The 27,852-nt window shown below is 34.6% G+C and overlaps 1 protein-coding gene across 1 annotated transcript; it reads right to left on the bottom strand.

The window, feature by feature from the left end:
- Positions 1–119: 119 nt before the first annotated feature.
- Positions 120–27,852, bottom strand: LOC107035856 (protein croquemort). The gene is made up of 10 exons (XM_015253460.1): positions 27,586–27,852; positions 16,010–16,260; positions 13,908–14,074; positions 10,801–10,945; positions 8,166–8,378; positions 5,710–5,921; positions 4,327–4,735; positions 3,191–3,264; positions 2,825–3,038; positions 120–1,964 (listed from the first exon to the last, which is right to left on the bottom strand). Exons 2-10 carry the CDS (start codon positions 16,124–16,126, stop codon positions 1,824–1,826), a joined length of 1,692 nt encoding a protein of 563 aa, XP_015108946.1. The 5' UTR covers positions 16,127–16,260; positions 27,586–27,852; the 3' UTR covers positions 120–1,823.

The raw sequence follows: 27,852 nt of genomic DNA, 5'->3' as shown, positions 1-27,852 counted from the left end.
TTGAAGCTTTCTACACCTATTTTCTGTTCGTCTCCCAACAAAAAACAGAAAAAAATATGAAATGAATTCATGTTGAGTTTCGGAAATGAATAAATTATTGTAATGAAAAGTAGAAAATATGTCGTGTAAATTTTTTAATTAAAAGGATACAGTTTGATTGATACAAAATCACTATAAAAATATTAAATATTTATTCAAACTTACTTTCAAAAATTCATACGTTCCTGCAGAGACTTCCTTCCATCTACATGTCATTATATCATTTCACAGTGCATCAAATGTAACGAATGAAGTAAAATGTAGTTGAAAAGTATTTCAAACTTCATTTCGCCAATAGTTTTGTCAAAAATTCATAAACTTTACTTTTTTTCCAATGAGAAGATTTTAATTAAATGAAATAAATAATTCACTCATTCCAAACATATTCTCCATTGGAATCCAACAACCAATTTATTTGATTCGAATAAAGTTTATTTAATTCAATTAATGTCTCTTCACGTAAATTTGATTGATGAAAAACAAAGTGTTCAAGCTTTCTACACCTATTTTCTGCTCGTCTCCGAACAAAAAACAGAAAAAATATGAAATGAATTCATGTTGAGTTATGGAAATGAATAAATTATTGTAATGAAAAGTAGAAAATATGTCGTATAAATTTTTTAATTAAAAGGATATAGTTTGATTGATACAAAATCACTATAAAAATATTAAACATTTATTTAAACTCATTTGGAAAAATTCATACGATCCTGCAGAGACTTTCTTCCATCTACATGTCATCATATCATTTCACAGTACATAAAATATAACGAATGAAGTAATATGTAGTTGAAACTTGGAATGGCAAAACGTGTATAAAATTCACAGCAAATTATATATAGGCATTTCAAACTCCATGACAATCGTCACGCCACTATGACACTAATTAAATATAAACAAAGGTCAATTATTTTCTTTCATTACGGGCAGTGGGTAGATATGTTAAAGACTATCATACCATCGACACTATCACTTGATCGCTCTTATTAGTGTCACTCATGAAGAGATCACTCTCTCCGTAAATGTTTCAATTGTTATACAATTTGTTTTTTCTAAAAAATGTCGATTTTATCAAATATAAATTTTCTCGTTATGTTAATTACAGATTAGAATAGATTTATAGGTATTTTTGGTATGATCTTTCCTGAGTCAGTTAGTTTATTATAATTCAGCAGTGGAATGGTGGAGAACAGGAGATTCGTGGAACATAATTTACATATTATTTTGTAAATATTTGAGGAATTATTGGAAACAACTTTTTTTTAAAGAAAAATCTGACATTTCTTGTAAAGATTTTCATTCTAGAGGAAAGTGAATCGACGATTTTGATTGAAACTAATAATTAATCCATTTTTAATTATGTAATAATTATCAGATCAATTAATTTTTAAAATAATAATTATTGATGAGTAAAATAAATAATCTGGGATATGTAAAAGTTTATCTTGGTTTTAGTATTCAATTAATTATTGAAGCTGCTCTCTTAATGTTAGTGGATTAGATTTTGGGATTAATTTCCTGTGCTTCATCACTTCACTGCAGAATTGATCATCTGGCATATTAATTAATTGCACATTCTGCGCCTGATCACTCTCACATCGAAAATCTTGGTGTCTCCTTTCTAATTATTCTATGGCATTCGAGGGGGGAATTCGGACATGGAACGTGATAATATCATCGACCCTGTATCGTTGTAGGACAAATCTGACTCGATTATTGGATAATGTTAAATTGTATTCTATCACACTCTTGTCGTGAGCAAAATTTGTTGATTACCTCCGGGATCAGTTCATTGTAGGGTATAATTGACGATCATTTCTCTCGTTGTCGTCAGGCATCGTCGTTGTGTCCATGTAAACGTGCTCTGATTTCTTGTCCTTTTTCTCGTCCTCGGACATCCAACCGGGTCTTTTCAATCGGGGATTCTGGAAGAATTGATAGTTCGATTTATCATAGTGAGCGAAGAACTTCATTCGGTTTCCCCAAATGGCGTGAATTGACTTTGATTATAGACAGTATGAAGTGAATTTGACTGTATACCTATATATTACATATTTTTTCGAAACGCAATCGAAGTCGTTTTGGGGTGTTTTAACCAAATTTGCGAAATTTCAAAAAGAAAAATTAAAAAATAAAATAGATCCAGGAGGATGCCCAATTTGTATGACCGCTCAAAATACTTGTTTTGATTATAAGAATTACTGGCAAAAAAAATGAAACAAATCAAAAGTGATATAATTTGCAAAATTCAACTTTTTCAACTTTTTTTTTTTTCTCGAAAATTCGTTATTATGAGCATCTCAAGATCGAAAAAAATTTTTTGCTAAAAATGTTCTTATAGGCAGTAAAAAATGAAAAATTTTGACGCTTAATAAATCAAAATCGGATGGATAGAACTCGAGTTATTGAAAAAAAACGGAAAAACGAGAAAAAAATCATATCTCTAAACTGGGCTGTCGAAAAAATCTAAAAAAAATTTGAGAGATAGTTTTTCAACCCCCCAATCGTAGAAAAAATCGCCATCAATTTCTAAGAGGGTGAGGGTCAACGGTTGACTCATTTGGCATGGAATACCTCATATTTTATACAAATCTTATATAGGAGAGGGTGGGATAAAATGGATACTTTAGACTTTTTTTCAATTACTCACAACTCAGAAACAAATTTATCAATTGAGCTCAGTTTAGGCTTATCACAAAGGGACACAATTGCTCTTTGCATTGAAAAAAAAAATTAAATTTCGTGATTGCGTATAAAGTTTTTCACATTTGTGGTTGGTACTCACTTTGGGATGACTTCGTCCCTTTTGCAGAAACTGAGTGATGGCGATTATTAATAGAACAAGGCCCCCAACAATAGCTATGATTATGCTTGAATATGACCCTATACTAGGTACTAAAAGAAGCATCCGTAGGGATGATGCTAGCTCCTCAGTCGTGCCGGCTCTCATGGAGAACCAAAAGCAGGGGAAATAAATCTTCGGAACGTCTCTAAAAATTCTGAAACGAAAAATCATTTTTAATGAACAAAGAACAGTCAGAGGACGAAAGATTTGGATTATGTGAAAGATTCATCAATTTACAGAGAAATTCATTAGAATCTTTCTCAACCAGTAGATGATTTTAATCCATTTATCATCAGTTATACTTACGAGACAAAGTCAAATGGTTGGAGTAAAATGTTCACTTGGAGTCTAGCTGCAACGTCAATTGGGACTCCAGTATTCTGTAATGAAAGAAATTACATCAGTTTCACAATTAATTTGGAAATAACGAGAATGTTTCATAGAACTATTCTATGCTCAACATAAAAATGATCATCCGTGTTAAACATTCGTAATAAATAATTTATATTTTCACATCCCTAAATGGCGTGTTATGTTGAAGCATCCTAGGCACACGAGAATTTATTGTTTGAAAAAATAATTGAAGAAAGAATTCAATCGGAGATAGACATAATCATAAATTGGAATTATTTGATTCATCTTCACGTATGAAAAAATTCAAGAGAAAACCTAGCGAATTCGCTAGAAAATTCTATTGGAATTCTATTTGTTTTTTGCGCTGACTCTATTGGATATTCGATAAGAAAAAATCAATAAATTTCGGATTTCTGTTTGAATTTTTCTCGTGAGATTTGTTCTATAAGAATGCTTGGGCATCAATTTTCTAAGTTTTTCCCACTGGGATTCTGCAATACAAAACAAACAAAATCCAACGGAAAAAACTTGGAACATTTGTGCCCAATAATTCTGATAGAAAAAATCTAAGAGAAAAATTCAAACAGAAATTCGAAGTCTATTAACTTTTTTGTATTAAATATCCAATAGAATCAGCGCCAAAAACAAATAGAATTTTTAAATAGAATTCCAATAGAAATCCGACAGAAACTCCACAGAATTCCTATAGAATTCCAATAGAATTTTCTAGCGAATTCGCTAGGTTTTCTATTGAATTTGTTCATGCGTGTTCAATCGAAAGTTTAGATTATCAATTGTTTTATTATTTTTTAATTTCGATGATTATATGTGAACCTTAATCAATGTAAGGCTCAAATTCCCTTAATATTGAAGAATCCAATGATTGATGGCCATCCCTGAATTCACTAGATAAATGTATTACACTCATCAATGATAGAATTCATTAGATAAATTCTCAGTGATGAATTTTTTAATTTTTAAATTTATTCTGCGCACTCAACGAGTCAAGTGGCGTTAATTTATATCGCTTTAAAAAATTTATAATGTAATGAATGTTGTAAAAGGTCTACCCAAATAGTTAAACGTACCGGTTCCAAAAGATAATAAAAAGTGTGATCCTTCTCGTTGGGATTGAGCCCTATCACTTGTTCCCTCAGAATAGGATCACCTTTATGAAAATGTGGAAGACTAACGAATCCAGGGGCACCATATCTGCAAGTTGTGATGTTAATGACCCCCATGGGGCTGCACTCGCCATCGCAGTAGCATTGTCCCATATTGACGACATCGGGATCCGAATCGTCGGGGACACTCTTTTTCGTGGAGTGATCAGCGTTGAAGAAGTCCTCAGTAGTCGTGGTTCTCTCGAAATACTTTGCTGTACTGTGAGGGAATCGCCTGAATGAACTGTTCCCGAGACTTTTCTCCCCGAGCTCGTACTTGTACCCTGTGATCCCGTGGTGAGTTGCCTTTCCCACGTATTCGTATGTTATTGGCCTAGAAAGATGATTGAAAATTGAATATTTAGGAAATCATTTATACGCTGTTAGAAAATTACTCCGAAAATCAATATATCCACGCACGAAAAATTTTAATAGAAAAACCTATCGAATTCGTTGAAAGTTCTATTGAATTTCTATTAAATTCTATTGACATGTTCAACAGAAAAAATTCAATAGAAAAAGTTAACAGAATTCGATTTTTCTATATAACTTATTATTTTTGTATATTTTCTATAGAATTTGCCCGGCTCAAATTTTCCAAGTTTTTTAAATTCTATTTTTCTTTTTTTCTCATCAAGAAAATCAATTCTGAAAACGAATAATTAGTGCCAAAAAAAATTTTTTTTATTGTTCGTTTGCCCGAAAACGTTGAAAATGCTAAAAACAGTCCAGGGCCTCCAATTTTTGAGCTACAAAAGATTTTTTTCTTTCAAAATTTTCGGAAAAATGTGTGGAACAACAATTACGAGCTAGTTTTTTTGGAATTCGACTCCTACACAGCTGATTTCGTTTTTTTTTTTCATATTAAAAAAATCACTATTTGCGTAAAAAATACAAAAAAAGCAAATTTAGCCATGTAAGAGGCGAAGAAGGGTCACGAGGTTGAGATTACAGATCACTGGGGTCAGATCAAGGGTTAGAATAAGGGTCACAAGGGTCAGATTAAGGGTCACGAGGGTCAGAATAAGGATGATGGGGGTCATATTAAATTCTATTGATTTGTTTTCTCTTTTTCTGATTTGCAGTGATAATTATCGTATTTAATAGAAAAGATTCTTCCGTATAACTTGTTCTCTTGATTTTTCTTCTCTAAAACCTCTCGGAATTTTTCACGTTCTTTTCCGATGAATTTTTTTCGTTTTTGATGACAATATCCAACAGAAGGAACGCAAATGAGTTGTATAAAAACTCAGAATTTCATTACTTTATTATATAAAAAATGCAATGAACGATATTTTTTGTGCTCACCTGCATAAATCAGCGGTGAAAGTAGTGATTTCATCCATTCCCCTGTTGGGCGGAAAAAATTCACCAGCACTTCCCTCAACTATATTACAAGGGCTCTTGTAATAATCCGTTACGTCTGTATAATTCCACTTTCTTAAAGTCCCAAGATTAGCAATATCATCTTCTCCGGTCGCCACATTGTAATGTCCATCGAAGAACGTGGATCCATTTCTCTGCAAGGCAGGATAGCAGTTGAATCAAGAACAATCAGTATGAAAGTGAAAAAAAACAACGCAATTTTATTTCTGGTTTTCTCGATTAAGAGTGGAAAAAAAAAATGGTGTGACATTACAAACTACAGACCCCCCTCCCCGTCATCATGTGGCGTAGTATTTGAATGTCGCCTTATTTCCGGAAAATTTCTGAGGACGTTTGAGGAAATTTCATGTCAATATGGGAAAAATTTACGTGCTATCGAATAAAATATTCAGTGTCAGTTGAAACTTTTCCGTGCACGGAGAGAAGAGTTGAATAAAAAATATCCAGAAAATCATAGCAAATTTTATTGTACGAAAGATAATTGTGGAGTGAAATGTACATTGAGAAAAAAATTATTTTTGCCAAATATCAATTTACTTGAGAGGAGTATTCATTTTTTCATTACCGTATTTCTCCAGCCGAGTCATTGTCAGGCAATCTCCATTAGGTTTCAATTATGTCAATTATATAGCTCTAGAAGATGATGATGTTAATTATGACCTTGAGAGACTCCTTCAATAATTATCAAGATCAAAAAATTAATCGAAATTCTTCCCTCTAGGAAATGAAAAATTAAAAAAAAATGAATAATCGTTGGAGGAGTTCGTCCAAAGTCATGTGCAACATAATCATCTTCTACAGTAATATGATTGTTATAATTGACACCTAATCAGGATCGCCTGGGAACGACTCGCTTCGAGAAATGCGATTTTGACAGAATAAATACGTCTCTGAAATAAATGAATATTCGACAAAAAAAAATTTTTTCTCAGCGTAATTCAATGAAAAAATACCTGCTTGTGAAGGATATCAGGACGAATGGAAGTGAAATTTTAGCGAACGCATTCGGTAAAAAATCATTCTCCGTTACAGAAAAATTATACGCAATATTGAGCAATCATTCACGTTCACTGGGATAATTTCTAATGAAATGCAGAGTAAATTGGTATTTTTGGTACAAATTACCCCCACGTTCTACATTCAGACCCTCTCTAATTAGAGTGTATTTCAATTAATGATGATACTATGGCATAAAAAAATTGAAGAAGAGAATCGTGAAATAAGAATTTCAAATAAGACAGCACATTCGGAAGCTAATTGCTAATTGATCAACAACAATTACTGTACTCATTTATAAAAAAATGCAATTGGCCACTTGTTTTCACGTTTCAAACCATTCTACATAATTTCCAATGAAAATTAAAAAATGTGAAAATCGGACGTTACAAAGTTTCCCTTTGGAAGCAAAAATGATAAACTTATCAAATAACAAAATCCTCCAACCTCAGATCGCTATTCTAACGCGAATTCTCGTGTCATTCAACACTCAACATTTGCCGCAATTTACCTCTTATCAATACGATCAACGTAATTTCCACCAGAATATTCCAGTCATCGCGATTCTCATGGAAAGATATTACAACATGATTCACTGACATTAAAAGAGTTATACAACCGTCAGCTGAACAGTGAATCGGGTGTAAACGATCGCAAATGTTACAAATCTTAATAAATACACTGAAAAAAAAAAATTACTTTTGTCAAGGAATCATTTTCTTGGGAGAAGAATGTATTTTTTTAGGAGCGCATTTCTCCAAACCAGTTAGTCCCAGGTGGTTCAAGTCCATCTCCAAATATTACAATTATGCTGAATTATGGGATGATTATGCTGTATATGATCTTGAATGAACTCCACTGACAACTATTAACAGTTAGAATTATTACAAAATATTTTACGTAAGAAAATCTCAAATTTGAAAAACCCGAAAAATATTGAAGGTCATATGTAGCATGAAAATCATTCAAGGTCATATGTAGCATGATCATCTCGTAATTGAACATAATTGTAACATTTGGAGATGGACGTGGACCACCTAGGAATTACTGACTGGGAGAAATAAGCTCTTAAAAAAAAAATTCTTCTCCCAAGAAAATGATTCCTTGGCAGAAGTAATTTTTTTTCTCTGCTATAACAGAGAAAATGTATGTTTGTCCATCTTTTATTTAATAACAAAGTTGTAAAACGAGATGAATTATTTGAATTTCAAATGATTGAGAATCCAGAGAGGAATGTTCTAGGCTATCCATTTGCTTCCGAATGATTTTTTTCAGCAGGATTTATTCCAAGTTGAACATCTCGAGAATTTTCGTTTGTCAAGGTGAAATTATTCCCCACTTGAGGAATTATGAAATTTTTACATGACTTTAATCGAACTTACCAAATAAAACCACCCGAATTTGTCATAATTCGGGATTTTCATGTCTTCCTCGTCCATTGCCAATTTTCCCAAATCGATTAGTTGATCATTGAATCCAGTGAACATCATCTCATCGACAGTTTTCACAATGTGAATTGAGGAAATCTCGCTTAGGAGTAGGGAGACTGTACCTTGGAGAGCTTTGTTCCAGTATTTGATTTTGTTAGCAGCTGCCTACAAGACGATGATATCAACATGAATTAAGGGTGCCAAGTGAATTTGGCGATGACCTTGACAATTGACATTCACCAACAAAGTTATAATTTTTCTAATTAATAGTATTAGACAGATGGTGAACATTGGTGACAATTTTAAAATTTTAGAACTTATGGATATCGAGAAATTAAATAAACAAAATCAGTCTTATACACGGCCTCTTATGGAGTTTTGATTAAATTGAACGTTTCAACCCCCTAGGAACTCAAGAAAAATTTGAAAACATTTCAAGATATGGGGAATGATGTGTTCAATGTGATGGCGACAAAAAACAATGGGGTACCCGGGTGAATAAGAGGGATATTTCAACCCGCCGTACCCATTTGATCCCATGCTTTCTCGAGGTTCGTCACGCGAAATAGAGGATTTTCCGCATTTATTTTCTCGATGTCTAGTTCCAGTTGCGGGTTTGAAATTTCGTCGGATGGATGAATACATATTTCTCCAATGATGGAGGGAAAGACAAAATTTTTTTTGAATCTTTTTCCAAATTTACTTGGCACCCTTAAATACAAAATATAAATACTTGAATAAGAATTGCATTTTACAAGTGGCAAAATAATACTTCAGAAAAACAAAAAGATGAATAAAAAAACGGTAATGAAAAGTTTGTCTGAAAAGTCCTCTGATTTGATAAATGTTTGAGGTCTCACTCCTCGATTATGATCTTTTTTGCGATATAAATCTTATGTAACCGTCATATTCCATCTAAATAGCAGTAAAAAGGTCACACAATTCGATATTTCATGACGGCTTCAAAATTTTGTAACTTTTTTTTATGACATTCTATGACACATTTGAAGGTTGACCTTCAAATGATGGCCCATGATTGGCTCAGCAGATGAGTAACAAAAAAATATCATTCGATTGACACGAGTCGTCGCAGCACTTTTTAGTTCATAAATCGCTACCCAGACGAGAAATCTGTGCTCTCTGGGACAAAGCCGGGGGGCTACACTAAGAGAAAAATCTACATAATATCACAAAAATCATTTTCTGTCCTGCTTCTCACGATTTCTCGTCTGGGAATTGGTATTACATCCTTCCCAACCTCGAAAACTTGAAAATCACTACAGAAAAATATTGTTCCGGGGCTGTTGCGATGGGGTTTTTTACTCGTGTGGTGTTGGCCTCCGAGCCGTAGGCGAGGAGTGGCCAACCACACGAGTAAAAAAACCCCATCGCAACAGGCCGGAAAAATACTATTCTTGAACGAAAAACATCGCATACATATTTGATCAATTTATGGTAGGTTTCAGACAAACAATCGGTGCTTTTCGGGCTAAGGAGGAAGTTACTGAATTAAAAGGTGATGTCTTTTTTCGAAATGAGATAATATTCCTTAAAAGACAAGAATAGTTTGACAGAAGGAAAAGAAGATTGCTTGCCTTCGAACTCAATGCGATTGAGCGTAAGTGAGCGTGAGTTTATATTTTGTTAATATCTGGAAGTTTTCCTCTGCATAAACTCTCTACTCATTCAATATCAAAGTCTCTGATTCATGATTCACTGCATCGAAGCTTTTAATATTTTTAGTCATTTTCTCATCTTCCCACACGAAAAAATCGATTTCTTGTGGCAAGAAATTCTCACTTTATCATGAAATGTTCGTGTTCAAGTCATGAACACTTCACCGAAATCTGACATTGTCTGACGCATTATCCAAAATTCTTATCCCAAGAAATTTATCCTCAAGAGATGAGATATTTGACGCAAGAAATTAGTTTTGTGATTTTATGACGATATTTCTCTCAGTGTACTCACTCCCGAAATCACGGCACCACTCTGACATGAAATCATTCCGAAATCACGTGAAATAACCGAAATCACTGAAGTCAAGTGATTTCGGCTCTCCGAAATTATTGTCGAAACCATCTCCGAAATCAATAAAATCACCGAAATTAGTGGCGCACTGACGTAGTGCGAACCGTGCAAATAATTCGTGATTTTGAAATTGACACGCCTGCCAACGATGATAATAAAATGCCGCACTCACTGCCATAGTAAAGTGGTAAAATGGACCGCTTTTCATCATTATTAGCTCAAGATTGGCGGAGTGGAATCAAACGAATTCGTTATTATTTACCAGTTATCATTGTCAGTTTTGATTTTCATAATTTGACACAACCCGTTTCGCTTCCCCTCTAGCATGTATTAACTTTATTTTCCTGAAATCACTGATTTCGAATTATTGAAATCATTCTTAATCATGAAAGGTCTCAAGGTTTTTCTCTACATAAATGTTGTAATCAGTCAATACGAACTTCCCTATTAGGGAAGGGAGGATTCCAGTCTGCTTCAGACTCCAGAAAGATGTTAGCACCCTAATTTTCTAAACCGTCTGCTCCGTAACCATTCAAGGTCGAAGGAAATTACTTACCACAGCGAGAATGTTTAACTGAATTAAAGTATCGTTCAGTTGGCCGTTGCTCTTCTCTGGATCAAAGTACCAGTGCTTCCTCACGAAGTAGCTGACGGTGCTGTTTTCCGGGTGAAACGTTATGTTGACTTTTTCCGTTTTATGACTGCAAAGATAATTAACGAATTATGCTAATGTTAGAGGAAAAGTCAGTGTCATCAACTGGATTTGACCGAGTATGACATTCACTTTAATTTTTGACATTCACTTTAATTCTTTAATTTTTTGTTACTGCTGCGTTCATTGTACATTCCACTATTACGTCTGCTATAAAATTCCTGTATTATATTTCATATTGATAAGATGGTGGTACGCCTCCATGAATCAGATGTGTAATATTAAAAAGTGCCAACGAAAAGACCTAACGGAATGAAAAATAATGTCCAACAATGCAAGATAACGATTGCATTGATTTATAACTCGTTAAGTAATTATCATTACTCAACAGTCTTCAAGCGATGAATAATAATTTGGTGTTTCCTTCTGCCCCATTTTTACGCATTTTGCATGATTCATTTACTGTTATTTTCAATTCTATTTGGTCTGCATAAACTCACTCCAAACACACTGTTGAATTTTTTTCCGAAATTTCCAGTACTTTTTGGAAATTTTGATCGAATTTCATTATCACTGAAATTTCAAAGAATTTCGTCATTGAAAATTCAAAATGCCGTGGAAAAATCAGAGAGAACTGTCAACTTCTGTTCCACTTTTCTCTGAAAATGAATAGAGCACCAGAAAATTTCGGTCAATATATTCTTGAATGTTCAGGACAGTGACACTAAATGCAATTTAGGGGGGGAAAAATCATGAAATGAAAGATTTCACTGAAAATTCAATATAATTTGCCACTGAATATTCATATTAGATTGGAAATTCAAATAACTTCATGATTGTTTTCCCCTAAATCAGTGTCACTCCAGAAAATTATAGTAGTCAACTGTCCACGAAATTTCAATTTTTTTCTAACAGTGCATATTGAAGCATGCAATATAATGAACTGCGCATCGTTATCTCTGGGATCTGAAGTGTTCTTTCTTCTAATCATCAACAATGACATTGACTTGTGAACCTTCAATTTTACTTTTACCATTCGATTAGTGCCACGCCCCCTTGAACCAAATATGTAATACTAAAAAGTGCGGTGCAACAAAACGATTGCATAGATTTATAAATCTTTAAGTAATAACAATTACTTAACAGCCTTCAAGCGATGACTAATGATTCGGTGTCTCCTTCTACCCTATTTTTTACGCATTTTGCATTTTTGGGATGCTTTAGTCAATGTTATATCAAATTCTATTTGTTCTGGATACACTCACTCCAAACATTTAAATGTGATATACAATGGAATGTACATCGTTATCTGTGGACTTTGAAGTTTTCTTTCTTCTAATCACGAATAATGACACTGATTTGTGAATTTTCAATTTTACTTTTCTGTTCGATTACACACCGTACATTCCACTATTACATTTGTAATACAATCGTCGTCTTGTAATTCATATTGATAAGATGGTGTCACGCACTCTTGACGCAGATGTATAATACTAAAAAGTGCCAAATGAAGAAACCAAATAGAAAATAATGTTGCATGCATTACTATCGCGTATATTTAATTTCCCGATCGTCTTTAGGCGATGGCTAATGATTGGGTGTCTCTTTCTGCCCAATTAATAATTTTAATTAATAATTGATCATTTTTCAATTATTTTGCATATTTGTTGGCCGTTATTTTTGACTGGGTTCGGTCCGGATACACTCACTCAAAAAATATTGAGATATGACATACAACAGAATGCCCATCGTTATCTCCTCTGAGATTCACAGGGTTCCTTCTTCTAATCACTGATGGCTAAACTCGAAAGATGAGGAATATTAATCTGTTCGTCAAAGTAAACTCATTTTCCAGTAGAGCATAATCCCTTATTTGAGATCTTGTTATCATTACTAAACCATTGGCTTCCACATTTATCTTACGATAACTTATCATCGTATTCAAATTTCTGTTCAACCGTTGAATTTATACGGTCATACATATACGTATGGCCGTATTATAGCCGAATAATCTATTAGTAACTTATCATTGTAGTCACATTATCTCCGAAACTACTGAAATTATGATAAAGAAAAAATCAGAAGTCCTTTTTTTGTAGATTACCAACTTCTATATGAATGAAGTTCAGAGAAGATCATGAATTCTAAGGGCATTCACAAAATAATCTAGTTTATCTCAACTCATCTTGCTTTGTCATTTCACCTGGTGAATTATCTCACGTGAGCCGGAATACTGCACTCTGATTGGTTAAAATCAGACTTGAGTAAATTATCTAGTGGATTCACTCGGTTTTTCCATGAAATTTTTCGATTCAAAAGAAATTATTTGGAATTGATGAATTACTTAATTCACATGTTTAAAGCATTTTCACTGAATAAAGCACATGATCTTATCAATTTCCATCATAAATACTATAAAAAAGAATGGAAATTTTCAAATAGAGAGCTTTTTGGTGGGCAATCTATTTCGTCAAGATTATAAATAATTGCGTAAACTACTAGCTTCTAGTGCGCGAAGCGCGCCCCTTTCCTAATTTGATACAAATGCGTTATCCACCCGAGTGCAGCTAAACACCTCATTCTCCACTTCCAATCCCACTGTTTCATAATAATGCCTGACACGATGGCAATCGAGACCACCCCATCACCCAAGATTTATCGAATTTCAAGGCCAAATTAATTTCCAAGAAAGCCGAGGTAAATTCTTGTCAAGCGGCGTCTCATCACTCGAGTAGGTCCAATTGTCCCCCGAGAAAGTAATAAGTTCCACAATTATTTAATAGCCGGCTTCATTTGTTCGCCCACGAGTCTGATAATTCAACGAAAGGACAGCAGTCCAACTGATGTATTCATCAAATTGTCAATACCTTGAGGTTAATTTACTGTTACCCTCACGGATAAAGCTATCGTTTGAGCAGCCACAAGTTTACGGTCTTGACCAAGACCACCAGCTGAGATTAAAACGACAAGGTCACAGTGAATAATGATCATATTTCATTCACAACACTCACATGAATGTGTAGGGTCCCACTTCAACGAGATTTGGCTTTTTTCCAGGTGTTTTTAACTCCTCCGGATTTGTCCAGTTGAAGAAGTAAAACTCCATGTTGAGTGGGATTTTGTCACCCGTTGATCTCCACAGATCCAAGACACGTGATGTTGGAGTGATAGGAAGCTCCTGAGACAGTTGTAAAATTGAATATCAGTTTAATGAGAGTGATTTTTATTGACCCAAAATGCAGAAGCGTCATAATAACTTGATGGAGACGTGATCGTGAATGATGATGACTATTGCACATTGGACCTGCTAGATTAGTCCAGTTAACTAATGTAGACGGGTAATTGAATTAGAAAACAGCGGCAAGGAATATTATTGCGGTCAATAGAGTTATCGTGGAGGAAGATTATTTTTGTCCGGTTGATGAGGGAATTAGGTGGGAATCGTGTAGGGGCGTTCGTGAGGCGATGAATATTTCTTGAGAATACATTTCCCTGATGGTTGTTTTTTTTTTCAAAAGATTTTTTTCTTGGCAAACCAATTGGTTAGTTACATTCACATATCTCACTGATTTCATTGATATTTGAAGGATTTTATGAATGATTGTTCTCCTCAAAAGGTTTTCAAGGATGAGTCTAATTTTGGATAAATGATTTTGTAATTATCTGACTTATCAAGAGATCTTCATTAGAAAAATAGTGTGTAAGGTCTCTTACATCCATCTCTCTTGCAAATCTTCAAATTACTAATTCCTTTTTCTTGGACATTTTTGTCACTGATTCTGATAGATAATTTACTGAAGATTCTACACTGAGAGAAAAACGACAAAGTTCTCGAACAAGTCTTACTTGTGTCGAGAAAATAGTTTTTTAAAAATTATCAAAAAAGGATTTTTTGGGCCAAACATGCAGAGAGTGCGTCGGAATGAAAGATTTTTGTCGTAAAAATAGATTTAGTAGTTCAAAAAAAATTGCATTCTCTGTACACGCAAGAAATGTCATTTCTAGCACTACTCCTTCGTTATTCGATACTCCCATACGTATTTTGCTACCGAAAAATCTTTGTTTTATGCGAAACAAGGGATAGTAGTTTTTCATTTCAGCTGTCTAATAATCACAGACAACAAATGAACCCTGAAAAGAAACAATAATAATGATGTGATAGCAATCTTGTAACTTAAGGATAAAATATTTGTTGATAAATTGTCCTCTATATGAGATATTTTCATCCTGAAAAGGCACCGTCTGGTGTGAATTATCCGCCTCTTGAGCCAAATATTTCNATTGCTGTCGAAAGCAGAACAATTATTCATGTTTGAGACTTTCAAATTCGAACCAAACAAATTCTTTTTTGGTAATTTTCAACTAACGATTTTGTTAGCCCAAACAAGACTTGTTTGACGTGTTTGTTTTTCTCTCAGTGTAGTAAGAATGATGAAATCCTGATATATACAACAGATATGAGACAAAGAATAGCTTGCTGATGAAAGAATGAAATGGGAATTATGTAGTCAGCTGGCTTTTATGATGTGGAGCATTTCTTCAAATCGAATAATTATTTTCTCACAAATTTTTCAAAAGATGAAATCAAGATAAAATTATTTTGCAAACACCTAACATATTAAAAGATCTTTATGTGCCAACGTGTAATGAGTCTTGTTTAAACGACATAAAATAGTACAGACCACCACTCGGGCATAAATTTCGTTTTCAACGAATGTTGTATTTTATGAGGCGATGAATATTTGTTCAAACTTAATTTCATGAATTAATTTAAAAAGATGAGCTTAACAATTTTTTATAAAACACTTTTCCATCATCGGAAATATCAAGAAATCTTTATATCAAAACAGTGTGCAAGTTCCTTCGAATTTATCTCTTGTAGTTCTTTATACGGCTAGCTAATTCCATTATCTTGAACATTCTCTCACTCAGGATACTCGCAACAATGATGGAATCGTAATATATACAACAGATACAAAGCAATGTACAGCTTGTTAATGACGAAATGAGATGGGACTCGTGTAAAGAGTAGTCTTCAGAAAAATGATGAACAGTATAGGCGTGCTGGTAACAATAATGCTATCTGAATAAATACAACTGATGCAGTCCATACCTGACTAAGGATATGATGGAAGAGCACTGGCCAGAGGAACATCAGAGCAATCCCAATGAAAAAAAGCGATATTCCGATAACAGCCAGAGTGACTGTCCTATTTGTCCAGGGTCTCATATTGAAAAATATTTATTTATACGATTGATGGATGAACCAATTCACTCAAGCTGCCGGGATTCTCTGCTATTCACACTTTGGCGACCCTCAACGTCGCCGTTCCCTCCTCGCTACTCCGTCTTGTCATCAATGTGCTGGAATACCAAGATAACTGATATCTAATCTAATGAAACAGTAGACGATGCACGTGCTACGAGCATCTTTCAATACATATTTATGGAGCAATGGATTCGGATTTTGATCGGAGAATATTTTATCGTAATCTGGGGGATCAGATTAGATTCGAATGATCGAGTTATGTATGAAGTTTATTTTTTGATCAATGTTGTTGCGAATTTTGGCGGTTTTTCTTGAAATTTGGTGCTGGATTTCTAATGTTTATCTCCTTTCTTGAAATGAATGGTTTCCGTAACAATATAAAAAAGAAATATTAACAATGTTGTGGCATTGTCTTCTCCCTCTGATTATCGGAGATTTATAATTAATTTAGAAATATTATGAGCGAAGATGTATTTATAGAGAAACATTGCTGCTATAAATAGACGAGTTTTTCTCGTTTTCTGTTTATTAATGTTGTTAGGAATCAGGCACGAAAAAATTTAATAGCAACGCTAGCGAATTAGATACAAGATTGTACTATATTTCTATTGAAAATTCTGCTAATTTTTGGCCGATTCTATTGAAGGATTCCGCAGCTTTACTGCACGCTTGGTTTATAGAAAACGTCAGAAAAATTTCATCTTTCTATGCAATTTTTTCAATTGAGACATTTTTCATAGGAATTCCTCAACATGAATTTTCGAAGTTTTTTGCACTCTAGTTTTCTCTCTCTTGATTAAAAATGTCAAACAAAAAAGCTTGGAAATTTTGAGCTGAGTGGTTACTATACATAGAAAATATCTCAATAGAATAAGTTGTATAGAAGAATCGGATTCTGTTGGTTTTTTCTATAGGATATTCTCCATTGGAAATTTATATTGAGAAAAACGCACAGATGAGCTGTGCATTGTTTCATTAGAATTTTATGAAAAATTATTGAAATTTCTTGACGTGATTGTTGGACTATTTCTTGAAATTTATTCTTGAATTTCAAACAACAGCTTATTAATTTAGGAAGATAAAACAGGGGAGGGTGGGGCAAAATAGACTCCCTTATTTTTTCATTTATAAAAATCTTCGAAATTTTAGTGCACCTGTTATGTCTCTTTGCGATAACACCGGAGAGTGGATTCAGACGATTTTAAATTTGAGTTTGACGATTGCACATAATGTTTAAAATAAAAAAATCATTATAATCATTTGAAAATGTGTCCAATTATGGATTTGTTAATTAGATTATTCTGTCATTTTTACGTGCTTTTTAGATGAAAAAAATCCTGCTGTGAGTTGGGAAGGTCGAAAATATGCTTTCCCCAATTTTCGAAATTTCCATTTATCGGAATTTACTTTGGAAATTACAGTTGTTCCTAATCACATTGCTGTTGATTCTCATTGTTTTCCACAGTATTTATCGCGTTTATTTCCACAATAAACGACAAATAGTTGATAAAATTATTATGAAAAAAAGCACAGTCCTCAAACGAATTATTTCCACAAAAAAAGAAGGAAAAGAAAAATTGATATTTTCCAAAGCCTTTCGTAATTTTTACCTGAATCTCCTGTGAAAAATTACGATACCGTCACTTAATTTTTCTGAGTCGATTTCGTAATCGGTTAGCGAACAGTGAATTCCGTAATTTTTACTTCTCTCCGCGTACACTGAGAGAAAATACTAGCTCTGATACCGAACAACAATATGTTCTACGTGGAAAAATTTAATGGAGTAGAACAGATTTACTTGAGGGAAATTAACCAACTTCATAGAAGGAAATTTAATTAAAGAATTCAGACTGTGGGCAGAAAAAAATCTAATCTACTGTACGGCAATCATTTGATCTACGAGAACTCGACAGGTTTATACCACAGAAAGAATACATTGACGAGGGAAGAATACTTTTCTCTCAAAAAGTCATATCAAAACATTTTTCCTTTTTTTATTGCTCAACTCTGTAACAGTGCCGAGTCATGATGATTTAAGATATGAGAATTGTGTGGTTAAACGTTAGAACGTTGAGTAATTATTTATAGAGAATCCTTGGACTTCAATGCTACCCAGTCATTGAAGAAACTTCTTACGACTTTTTCACGGCCTATTGAAGTCTTTGTTGTCATATTCACTGTCATGAACTCCGGAGCTGCAGACGCTAGCCTAATCTCTACAACAAACCTCCACCGATTATTCTATTTATGACAGGGTTTACGGGCGGTATCACCGAGCCAACGGTCAATGTGATGTATTATGTCTTTAAGTATGCAGAGTTGAGATGAGAAAGACTATCTTTAAGTTCACGAATGAAAAATATTTAGAGATTTCGATTTCGTCCGAGAAAAAATTCTGTGAAGTTTTCTCCCTAGGAGTATAGAATTTTTATGGAGAATTTTTCCCATTTAAATTTCAGCCAATGGAATTGCATCATTCGCAGTCACGTGGTACAACCTACATGTCAATCGTAGAGTGAGCTGCCCTTCAGGCTTTTTTTTTTCCGGACGGAGCATTGTGATCGATCAAATTTAGGTTTCGGATTTATTGTGTTAGGGTGAACAGGTCAGTTTCTGGACGGGGGTTAGTTTCTGGACGATTCCACCTCTCCATAATATCACTTGTGTATAATCATGTGATCAATTATTTTTTTCTATTGATCAACATTTAATAAATAAATAAAAATGACCCAGTTGTCCAGAAATTGGGGGTTTCGGCTACATTCAACTATTTCTCAATTTAATTATTCTTTGTTTTATTATTTTCACTTTAAACAATTTTTTTCTCCCAATTAAAACATTCTTGAAGGTGTGGAAAATTTAAGTGCGCGTTAGAACATTTTTTGAATATTGATTTTATTCATCAAATTGATTGATTTTTTTCTCATCACCTACGGGTGTCAAATAATTTTTATTGGATGTTTTTCTAATCATTGAAATAATATTAAAATGCATCTCGCGTTGGTAAACCTGTCGAGTGTTTTCTCTCTCTCCGTTCCATGGTCCAACCCATACCTTTCCCATGATGCTCATCGACATTCGAATCACGCGCCTGCGCGTGAGGACGTAATTGCCCCGAAACTCATAACTTTCCGAATCATTTGTTCAAATAACTTTCTTATGAAATCTGAAAAAAAACTGAGACTTACACGTGTTCTCAAGAAACATTTGATTTATCACCCACTAGTTTTTCCTCAACAGTTCATTAGTTTTTTGGGTGCTATGGAAATTTCCCTAATTGAGAGTGGGGTAACCTCGGAGGTTATAGCTGGAGGGGTTACGAAAACATCCAAATTTCATTATTTTTTTTCTTAAGACTGAGATCTGAAAAAAATGTGTAAGAATTCTCAGTGATGCAGCATACTCAGAAATTTCTCCCGTGAATTTTCTATTTTTTTTTCATTATTTTGGCTTTTCAGCCGAACCGCCTTAAGGTAGTATTTATTGTTGAGTCCGGGGGGGGGGAGGGGAATCACGAAATTGATGATATTTTATACTCAATTCAGGTTTTTTTTTGTGTTTGTATACAAAATTCGGTCGTTACGGATACGGATTGTTATTGGCGGAAAATTTACCCCTCAGAAGACTCGTTGAAAGGAATTTTTTCGAGGAAATTTCGCAAAAAGCAATTGTACGGGGAAATTTTTTTCAAGGAGATTTTGTCCGGGAAAAAACTGTCCGACTACCGCTACAAATCCCACCACTGGGCCTTTGCACCTCGCTTTTTACTACGTATCAGCTCTCTCGCGACCGTTCTAACGACTTTCAAGAAATTGGCTCATCAGGAAGCTCCATGCAAGTTCCCTATTGAATATTCAATCTGGGAGACTGTACTGACAATGAGTAGAAACCCGTGACTGCAGCCTCACCCATAATCATACTCGTGAATGATGACTAACTTCTTCAAAAAGAAATACAAATTCAACTCGTTTCTCTCCTCAACATTCTCTATATTCACACTCAGCAGTAAAAAATCCCTTCCCTCCCATCGCCGAACCCACAATTACGCGGAAAAACAGCATTTTTCACGGGTAAAACTGCAGTCTCACAAATATCCAAATATGAAAATACTAAACGCCCACCGATTTCGTGACGCTGCAAACGTTCACACAAGTACCAGGACGTCGGGTTTCAAACTTCGCCAGGTCAGGGAAAAAGGACTGATAGGAGACACTCTTGTGACAGAAATTTTTTCGTAGATGGAATTTCGTTCAGGATTTCTACCGAATAATGTGTAATTTTTCCCTTTGATCATCACCTACGTACGTTCATTCAATTTGAATAAAACTTTCTATAGTTGCCTTCAGTGTTCGGTATTCGGGTATTCAACTCTAGGACGCTTCGAGCCAAGTACTTTGATAATTTTTTTCCGCTGAAACGTTTTTCTGTGTTTATTGAACATCACAGTTTCCATGCAGACCCTATTCGACCCTAGGTTATCGAAATTTCCTAATCTGTAGTATAGTTTTTTGTTGAAAACACCAAAGCTTCCATTCAATCCCCATTTGAATACGAAGAGAATATAAAATTAACTAGTGGACGATGGCATTTTTTATAAATGAGTGGAGTGATTGTTGCTAATAAATTAGTGATTTGCGTCCGAACGGGTTTTCTGTTTTGAAATTATTTCACTATTGTCTTCTTCTATTTTTTCATGTCATAGTGTTATCATCAATTGAAATGTCATCAAAATTTTGCGTATCATTTCGTTCTGTGAAATAATTCTATAATCTGACCCTCTTAAGGTGTATTATAGGTGTGAAATTAGTGTGTACCCGGGATTGATGATCAATGAATTCATTTTTATCGCGAATCCTGCACAGGATCAATTTTCAACGGATTTAACAGCATTATCTCTTAATTGAAAATCTTCAAATCTAGCTGTAGGTGACACATTGTTTCATTCATTATTCACCGAGACTGAGAAAACATTCACAAAGACCGATCACATCGTACCACTTCGCCACTGACTTGATTTCATTCTGTATTTTTAGCAACAGCTTATGTTCTCACGAAGCGAGATAGAAGAATCATTGACTCATTCGAATTACCCCTGGAAATTATTAACACCAACGAAAGACCATTCCTCGCAATGTGATATCTCGAGAATGCACATAAAAATTTCAGTGCCTATCATAAAGAAACAAAATTCTGAAAAATTTTGCCTGACAGTCAGATATTAAGACTCATATCTTTGCCATATGACAATAGATCTTCATATTTCCACGTGTTATACAATCACAACATGACCGACAGGTCAGTGACATGTCAGGAAGAATTCCCCAACAGAACCAGTTCCTTTAGACGGACCTTGCTATATTCACAAATACACAGAAAAATTTTCCATAAAAATTTATGTACTAGCACCATAAACGCGTCACAATTTGCACCCTTGAAAAATTAGCGTTCAGCACCGGAAAAATTCTTGGGGGCACCAGACGTTACTAACGGCGTGTGAATGGTGACTCGTTTATGGTGCTTAACACATGAATTTTTCCAGAAAATTTTCCTCCGAGTACTGAGGAAGAATTTATAGAATTTACAAACGTGTAAATAATGAATGTTTTAGTGGAAAGGTAATAAATATAAAAAGCGACTTCCACATTTTTATGTTTGAATGAGATTTTTTACAATGAAACAAGCGGTTCACGACAATTAACGATCATTCCTCGCAGTTCGTTATCCCAAAAACGCAGATAAAAATTGCAATGTGTCACCCAGTCACAACATGACTAATCACTGACATGTTAAGAAGAATTCCCCGACAGAATCAGTCCTTTAGACGGACCTTGCTATATTCACCAATACACAGAAAAATTTTCTATAAAAATTTATGTACTAGCACCATAAACACGTCACAATTTGCACACTTGAAAAATTAGCGTTCAGCACCGGAAAAATTCTTGGGGGCACCAGACGTTACTAACGGCGCACGAGAATTTTTCTGGTGCTACGCAATAATTTTTACAGGTGTGTACATGCTGACTCGTTTATGGTGCTTAACACATGAATTTTTCTAGAAAATTTTCCTCCGAGTACTGAGGAAGAATTTATAGAATTTACAAACGTGTAAATAACGAATGTTTTAGTGGAAAGGTAATAAATATAAAAAGCGACTTCCACATTTTTATGTTTGAATGAGATTTTTTACAATGAGACAAAGCGGTTCACGACAATTAACGATCATTCCTCGCAGTTCGTTATCTCAAGAACGCAGATAAAAATTGCAATGTGTCACCCAGTCACAACATGACTAATCACTGACATGTTAAGAAGAATTCCCCGACAGAATCAGTCCTTTAGACGGACCTTGCTATATTCACCAATACACAGAAAAATTTTCTATAAAAATTTATGTACTAGCACCATAAACACGTCACAATTTGCACACTTGAAAAATTAGCGTTCAGCACCGGAAAAATTCTTGGGGGCACCAGACGTTACTAACGGCGCACGAGAATGTTTCTGGTGCTACGCAATAATTTTTACAGGTGTGTACATGCTGACTCGTTTATGGTGCTTAACACATGAATTTTTCTAGAAAATTTTCCTCCGAGTACTGAGGAAGAATTTATAGAATTTACAAACGTGTAAATAACGAATGTTTTAGTGGAAAGGTAATAAATATAAAAAGCGACTTCCACATTTTTATGTTTGAATGAGATTTTTTACAATGAGACAAAGCGGTTCACGACAATTAACGATCATTCCTCGCAGTTCGTTATCTCAAGAACGCAGATAAAAATTGCAATGTGTCACCCAGTCACAACATGACTAATCACTGACATGTTAAGAAGAATTCCCCGACAGAATCAGTCCTTTAGACGGACCTTGCTATATTCACCAATACACAGAAAAATTTTCTATAAAAATTTATGTACTAGCACCATAAACACGTCACAATTTGCACACTTGAAAAATTAGCGTTCAGCACCGGAAAAATTCTTGGGGGCACCAGACGTTACTAACGGCGCACGAGAATGTTTCTGGTGCTACGCAATAATTTTTACAGGTGTGTACATGCTGACTCGTTTATGGTGCTTAACACATGAATTTTTCTAGAAAATTTTCCTCCGAGTACTGAGGAAGAATTTATAGAATTTACAAACGTGTAAATAACGAATGTTTTAGTGGAAAGGTAATAAATATAAAAAGCGACTTCCACATTTTTATGTTTGAATGAGATTTTTTACAATGAAACAAGCGGTTCACGACAATTAACGATCATTCCTCGCAGTTCGTTATCCCAAAAACGCAGATAAAAATTGCAATGTGTCACCCAGTCACAACATGACTAATCACTGACATGTTAAGAAGAATTCCCCGACAGAATCAGTCCTTTAGACGGACCTTGCTATATTCACCAATACACTGAGAAAAATTTTCTATAAATATTTATGTACTAGCACCATAAACGCGTCACAATTTGCACCCTTGAAAAATTAGCGTTCAGCACCGGAAAAATTCTTGGGGGCACCAGACGTTACTAACGGCGCACGAGAATTTTTCTGGTGCTACGCAATAATTTTTACAGGTGTGTACATGCTGACTCGTTTATGGTGCTTAACACATGAATTTTTCTAGAAAATTTTCCTCCGAGTACTGAGGAAGAATTTATAGAATTTACAAACGTGTAAATAACGAATGTTTTAGTGGAAAGGTAATAAATATAAAAAGCGACTTCCACATTTTTATGTTTGAATGAGATTTTTTACAATGAAACAAGCGGTTCACGACAATTAACGATCATTCCTCGCAGTTCGTTATCTCAAGAACGCAGATAAAAATTGCAATGTGTCACCCAATCACAATATGACTAATCACTGACATGTTAAGAAGAATTCTGCGACAGAACCAGTTCCTTTAGACCGACCTTGCTGTTCTTACCAAGGCTGAGGGTTAAGTTTTATCTGTATTCCTCCAAGTGAATTGTAGATATCGGTACCAGCAGGAATGAGAGACCCAAGCCACAGCATTCTTCAACTCGAATACCCCATGGAGGGTTCCCCCTCGCCCCAACGACCCGCGCCGTTGGTCCAATGCAGGCAACAGGCTTAAACGCATACAAATAAATCGAAATAACACGCACATGGGAAGGTCTTCCAGCTTCTTTGTGCCTGCTCCCCATAGGACTTTCTGCGTCACATTTTCCCGTAACAAAGAACTACTTTCTCCGAAAATCTTTCACAACATATGACTCTCGAATTCAAACATTAATTTTTCATCTATGAAATTTAAATCTATGAAGCTCTCAAACAATTAATTTTCTGTAACGAAAATCTGGGGAATGTAAAAATTTAATTCATATTTTAATGGGTTTTTGTTTTTGCATTTTATTCGTCAATTAGGATGATTAATTTTGGGTTTCGGAATTCGAATGTTATTTCAGAAAAATTATGGTGTCCCCAATAATTTTTCCGGTGCTACACAACAATTTTCCTGGTGCCTAGTCTACTGTCTAATTTATTTTTTTAGAAAATTTTTCTCTGTGTGAAAAAATAATTGTTTAAATGAATCCAATTGTGATTTAAAATATTCTTCCGAGTGCCATCTTCACCGAGTTCGATCATGAGATTGACACATCATCTGTTGTTGAAAAAATTTATTTTGAAATCAATATTAAGGGAAACGTCAAAAATTTGAACGCTGGGGCAGTGTTGAATTCTATGAATCATTGAATTCAATTTGAAATGCATCGTCATAGAAATGTCATTCAAACGTAAATTGCTAATTTATTAGCAAAAATGTAGTGCCTGTGGTGTGTCGAAAGCAATTTTCCACGTGTTTTACCATGAAATAACGGGGTCCCCGAGAATTAATGACTCTTGCTACATAATTATAACACCTTCAAATTGAAACATTAATTACCAATTTATAAAATTTGAAAATTTTGACATGAAGACTATTTTAGCCAAAAAAAAAAATAAAAGATTCGTTCATATTTTTATACTGAGATGAGGTTTTCTATAGGACAACGTGGGGTCAAGTAGAATGTTTGACCTTGGAAAAATCCTTGAGAAAAATCCCAATATCTCTGTTTACAAGCAAAGATAGTACGATTCAAAGTCGATCACAACGTTGACTTTGACCCATTTCCCCTAGTAAAATAGAGGTTCACAAAAAGTGATCTCTTTGGACGCACGCAACTATCGAATTAGAACATTCATTAACAATTTTCAGGATTAAAAAACTTCTAAGGAACGAATTGCAGCGAAAAGCCAATGCATATAAAAAACTTCTTTGATACTGCTGCTACCTTCACTTCGTGCCGAAAAGTGGCTTTTCATTTACTCGTAAAAGAAAAGTAAACGAACAGGATATTTTAGGGCGAGTGCCATGGAGTTTTTTTACTCGCGTGGTTGGCCAGTAAGTGAGTGGCTGAACTGTGCCTTTTTCGTTTACACGTAAACGAAAAGACTTTTTCTGTACTGCTTCTCACGATTTCTCGCCTGGGAATTGGTATTATATACTTCCCAAACTAGAAAAGTTGAATATCACTACAAAAAAATCTTGTCCCGGGCTTCTGCGATGGGATTTTTTACTGGCGTGGTTGGCCATTAAAAAAACCCTATGGCACCGGTCGTGAACGATATTTTTCCGCAGTGATTTTCCCTTTTACGAGTTTGAGGAAAGGTCAATACCAATCCCCGGACGAGGAAAAGTGAAGGTTAGTACGGAAAAATAGTATTTTCCGGCCTGTTGCGATGGGGTTTTTTACTCGTGTGGCGTTAGCCTCCGAGCCGTAGGCGAGGACTGGCCAACCACACGAGTCAAAAAACCCCATCGCAACAGCCCAGGAACAATATTTTTCTGTAGTGATTTTCAAGTTTTCAAGTTTGGGAAGTATGTAATACCAATTCCCAGACGAGAAATCGTGAGAAGCAGTACAGAAAAAGTCTTTTCGTTTACTTGTAAACGAAGAAGGCACAGTTCAGCCACTCGCTGAACGCAACATCACTGTCAAAAAATATTGTTTAATCTATTCTTCAGGAATAAATAACGATAGTTACTCCACGTGTTTGAATTCATCACAAAAAACTAATTCATGTTTTTAGATTCAAATGGGCTTTTCAGACTATAATAAACCGGTTTGCGAGAATGCCTCAAGCAAACATTTCCATAAAATTTGAAATTTTATAGAAGGAAGTGTCTCTTAATGAATTTCCCTAAGTTTCCCAACTCCAGAGATAGTTAATAAAAATACACCAATACATGACATTTGTGTATTTTTATAATTTCATATTCAATTGAGTATTTCATTGAATTATCCTCGATGATTTTAATCTATTCTTCAGCAATAAACAGCGGTACTTACACAACGATTTTGAATTCATCACAAAAAACTAATTCATATTTTTATATTCGAAAGCGCTTTCTAAATAAAGCGGTTGACGAAAATGCGTTAACCAAACATTTCTATAACATTTGAATTCTTTCAGAAAGAAATATCTCTTGATGAATTTTCTCAAGGCTTAACTCCGGAAATAGGAAAATAAAAATACACCGACATGTGAAACTTGTGTATTTTTCTATTTAAATAGGACTTTTACCCTAGAATAAAGCGGCTTACGAGGATGCGTCAAGCGTTTCCATAAAATTTCAAATTTTATAAAAGAAAATGTTCCGTGATGCATTTCCCCAAGTTTTTTTACTGCGGAAATAGTTAAATAATACATCAACACCTAACATTTTTTGTATTTTTATAATTTCATATTCGATAAACTCTCTCATTGACTTAATCTCGATGATTTTACTCTATTCTTCAGAAATAAACAACAATACTTACTCAACGATTTTGAATTCATCCCAAAAAACTAATTCATACTTTCATATGCAAATGGACTCTTCAGAAATAAATAAAACAGTTTACGAGAAGTCGTCAATCATTTCCATAACATTTGAAATTTTATAGAAGGAAATGTCTCGATACATTAGCCCTGTTTTCTTATCTCCGAAGATAGTTCAATAAAAATACATCAAAGCTTAACAGTGGTGTATTTTTGTAGCTTCATGTTCGATAAACTCTCTCATTGACTTAATCTCGATGATTTTAGTCTATTCTGCAGAAATAAACAACGATACTTAACGATTTTGAATTAATCCCAAAAAACTAATTCATATTTTCATATACAAATGGACTCTTCAGAAATAAATAAAACAGTTTACGAGAAGACGTCAATCATTTCCATAACATTTGAAATTTTATAGAAGAAAATGTTTCGTGATGCATTTCCCCAAGTTTTTTAACTGCGGAAATAGTTAAATAATACATCAACACCTAACATTTTTGTATTTTTATAATTTCATGTTCGATAAACTCTCTCATTGACTTAATCTCGATGATTTTACTCTATTCGTCAGGAATAAACAACTCTACTTACTCAACATGTGTCTCGATTACGCAACTCCGCAATTGAATTTAAAAACTCGAGTGGGAGGGGACGAGTGAATAAGATAACGATGATTTTTTCTCTCAGTTTGTCCAACACTTTCAGTGGTTCACGTGTCGATCGGTTTAGGATGTTTACCCACGAGCGGCATAACTCCGGACCGATCCAATACAGTATCCGGCCACGAGGATTGGGCGAGACTGACCACTTTGTTGCTTGCGGGGAGCTCACTGGGCTTCGTCGGCTTCGTCGCATAGG

This window comes from Diachasma alloeum, unplaced genomic scaffold (assembly GCF_001412515.2).
Source record: "Diachasma alloeum isolate Michigan unplaced genomic scaffold, Dall2.0 Dall_scaffold_00201, whole genome shotgun sequence".
Lineage (NCBI taxonomy): Eukaryota > Metazoa > Arthropoda > Insecta > Hymenoptera > Braconidae > Diachasma > Diachasma alloeum.
The sequence above is the reverse complement of the archived record's forward strand: the minus strand, read 5'-3'. Positions and strand labels throughout refer to the sequence as shown.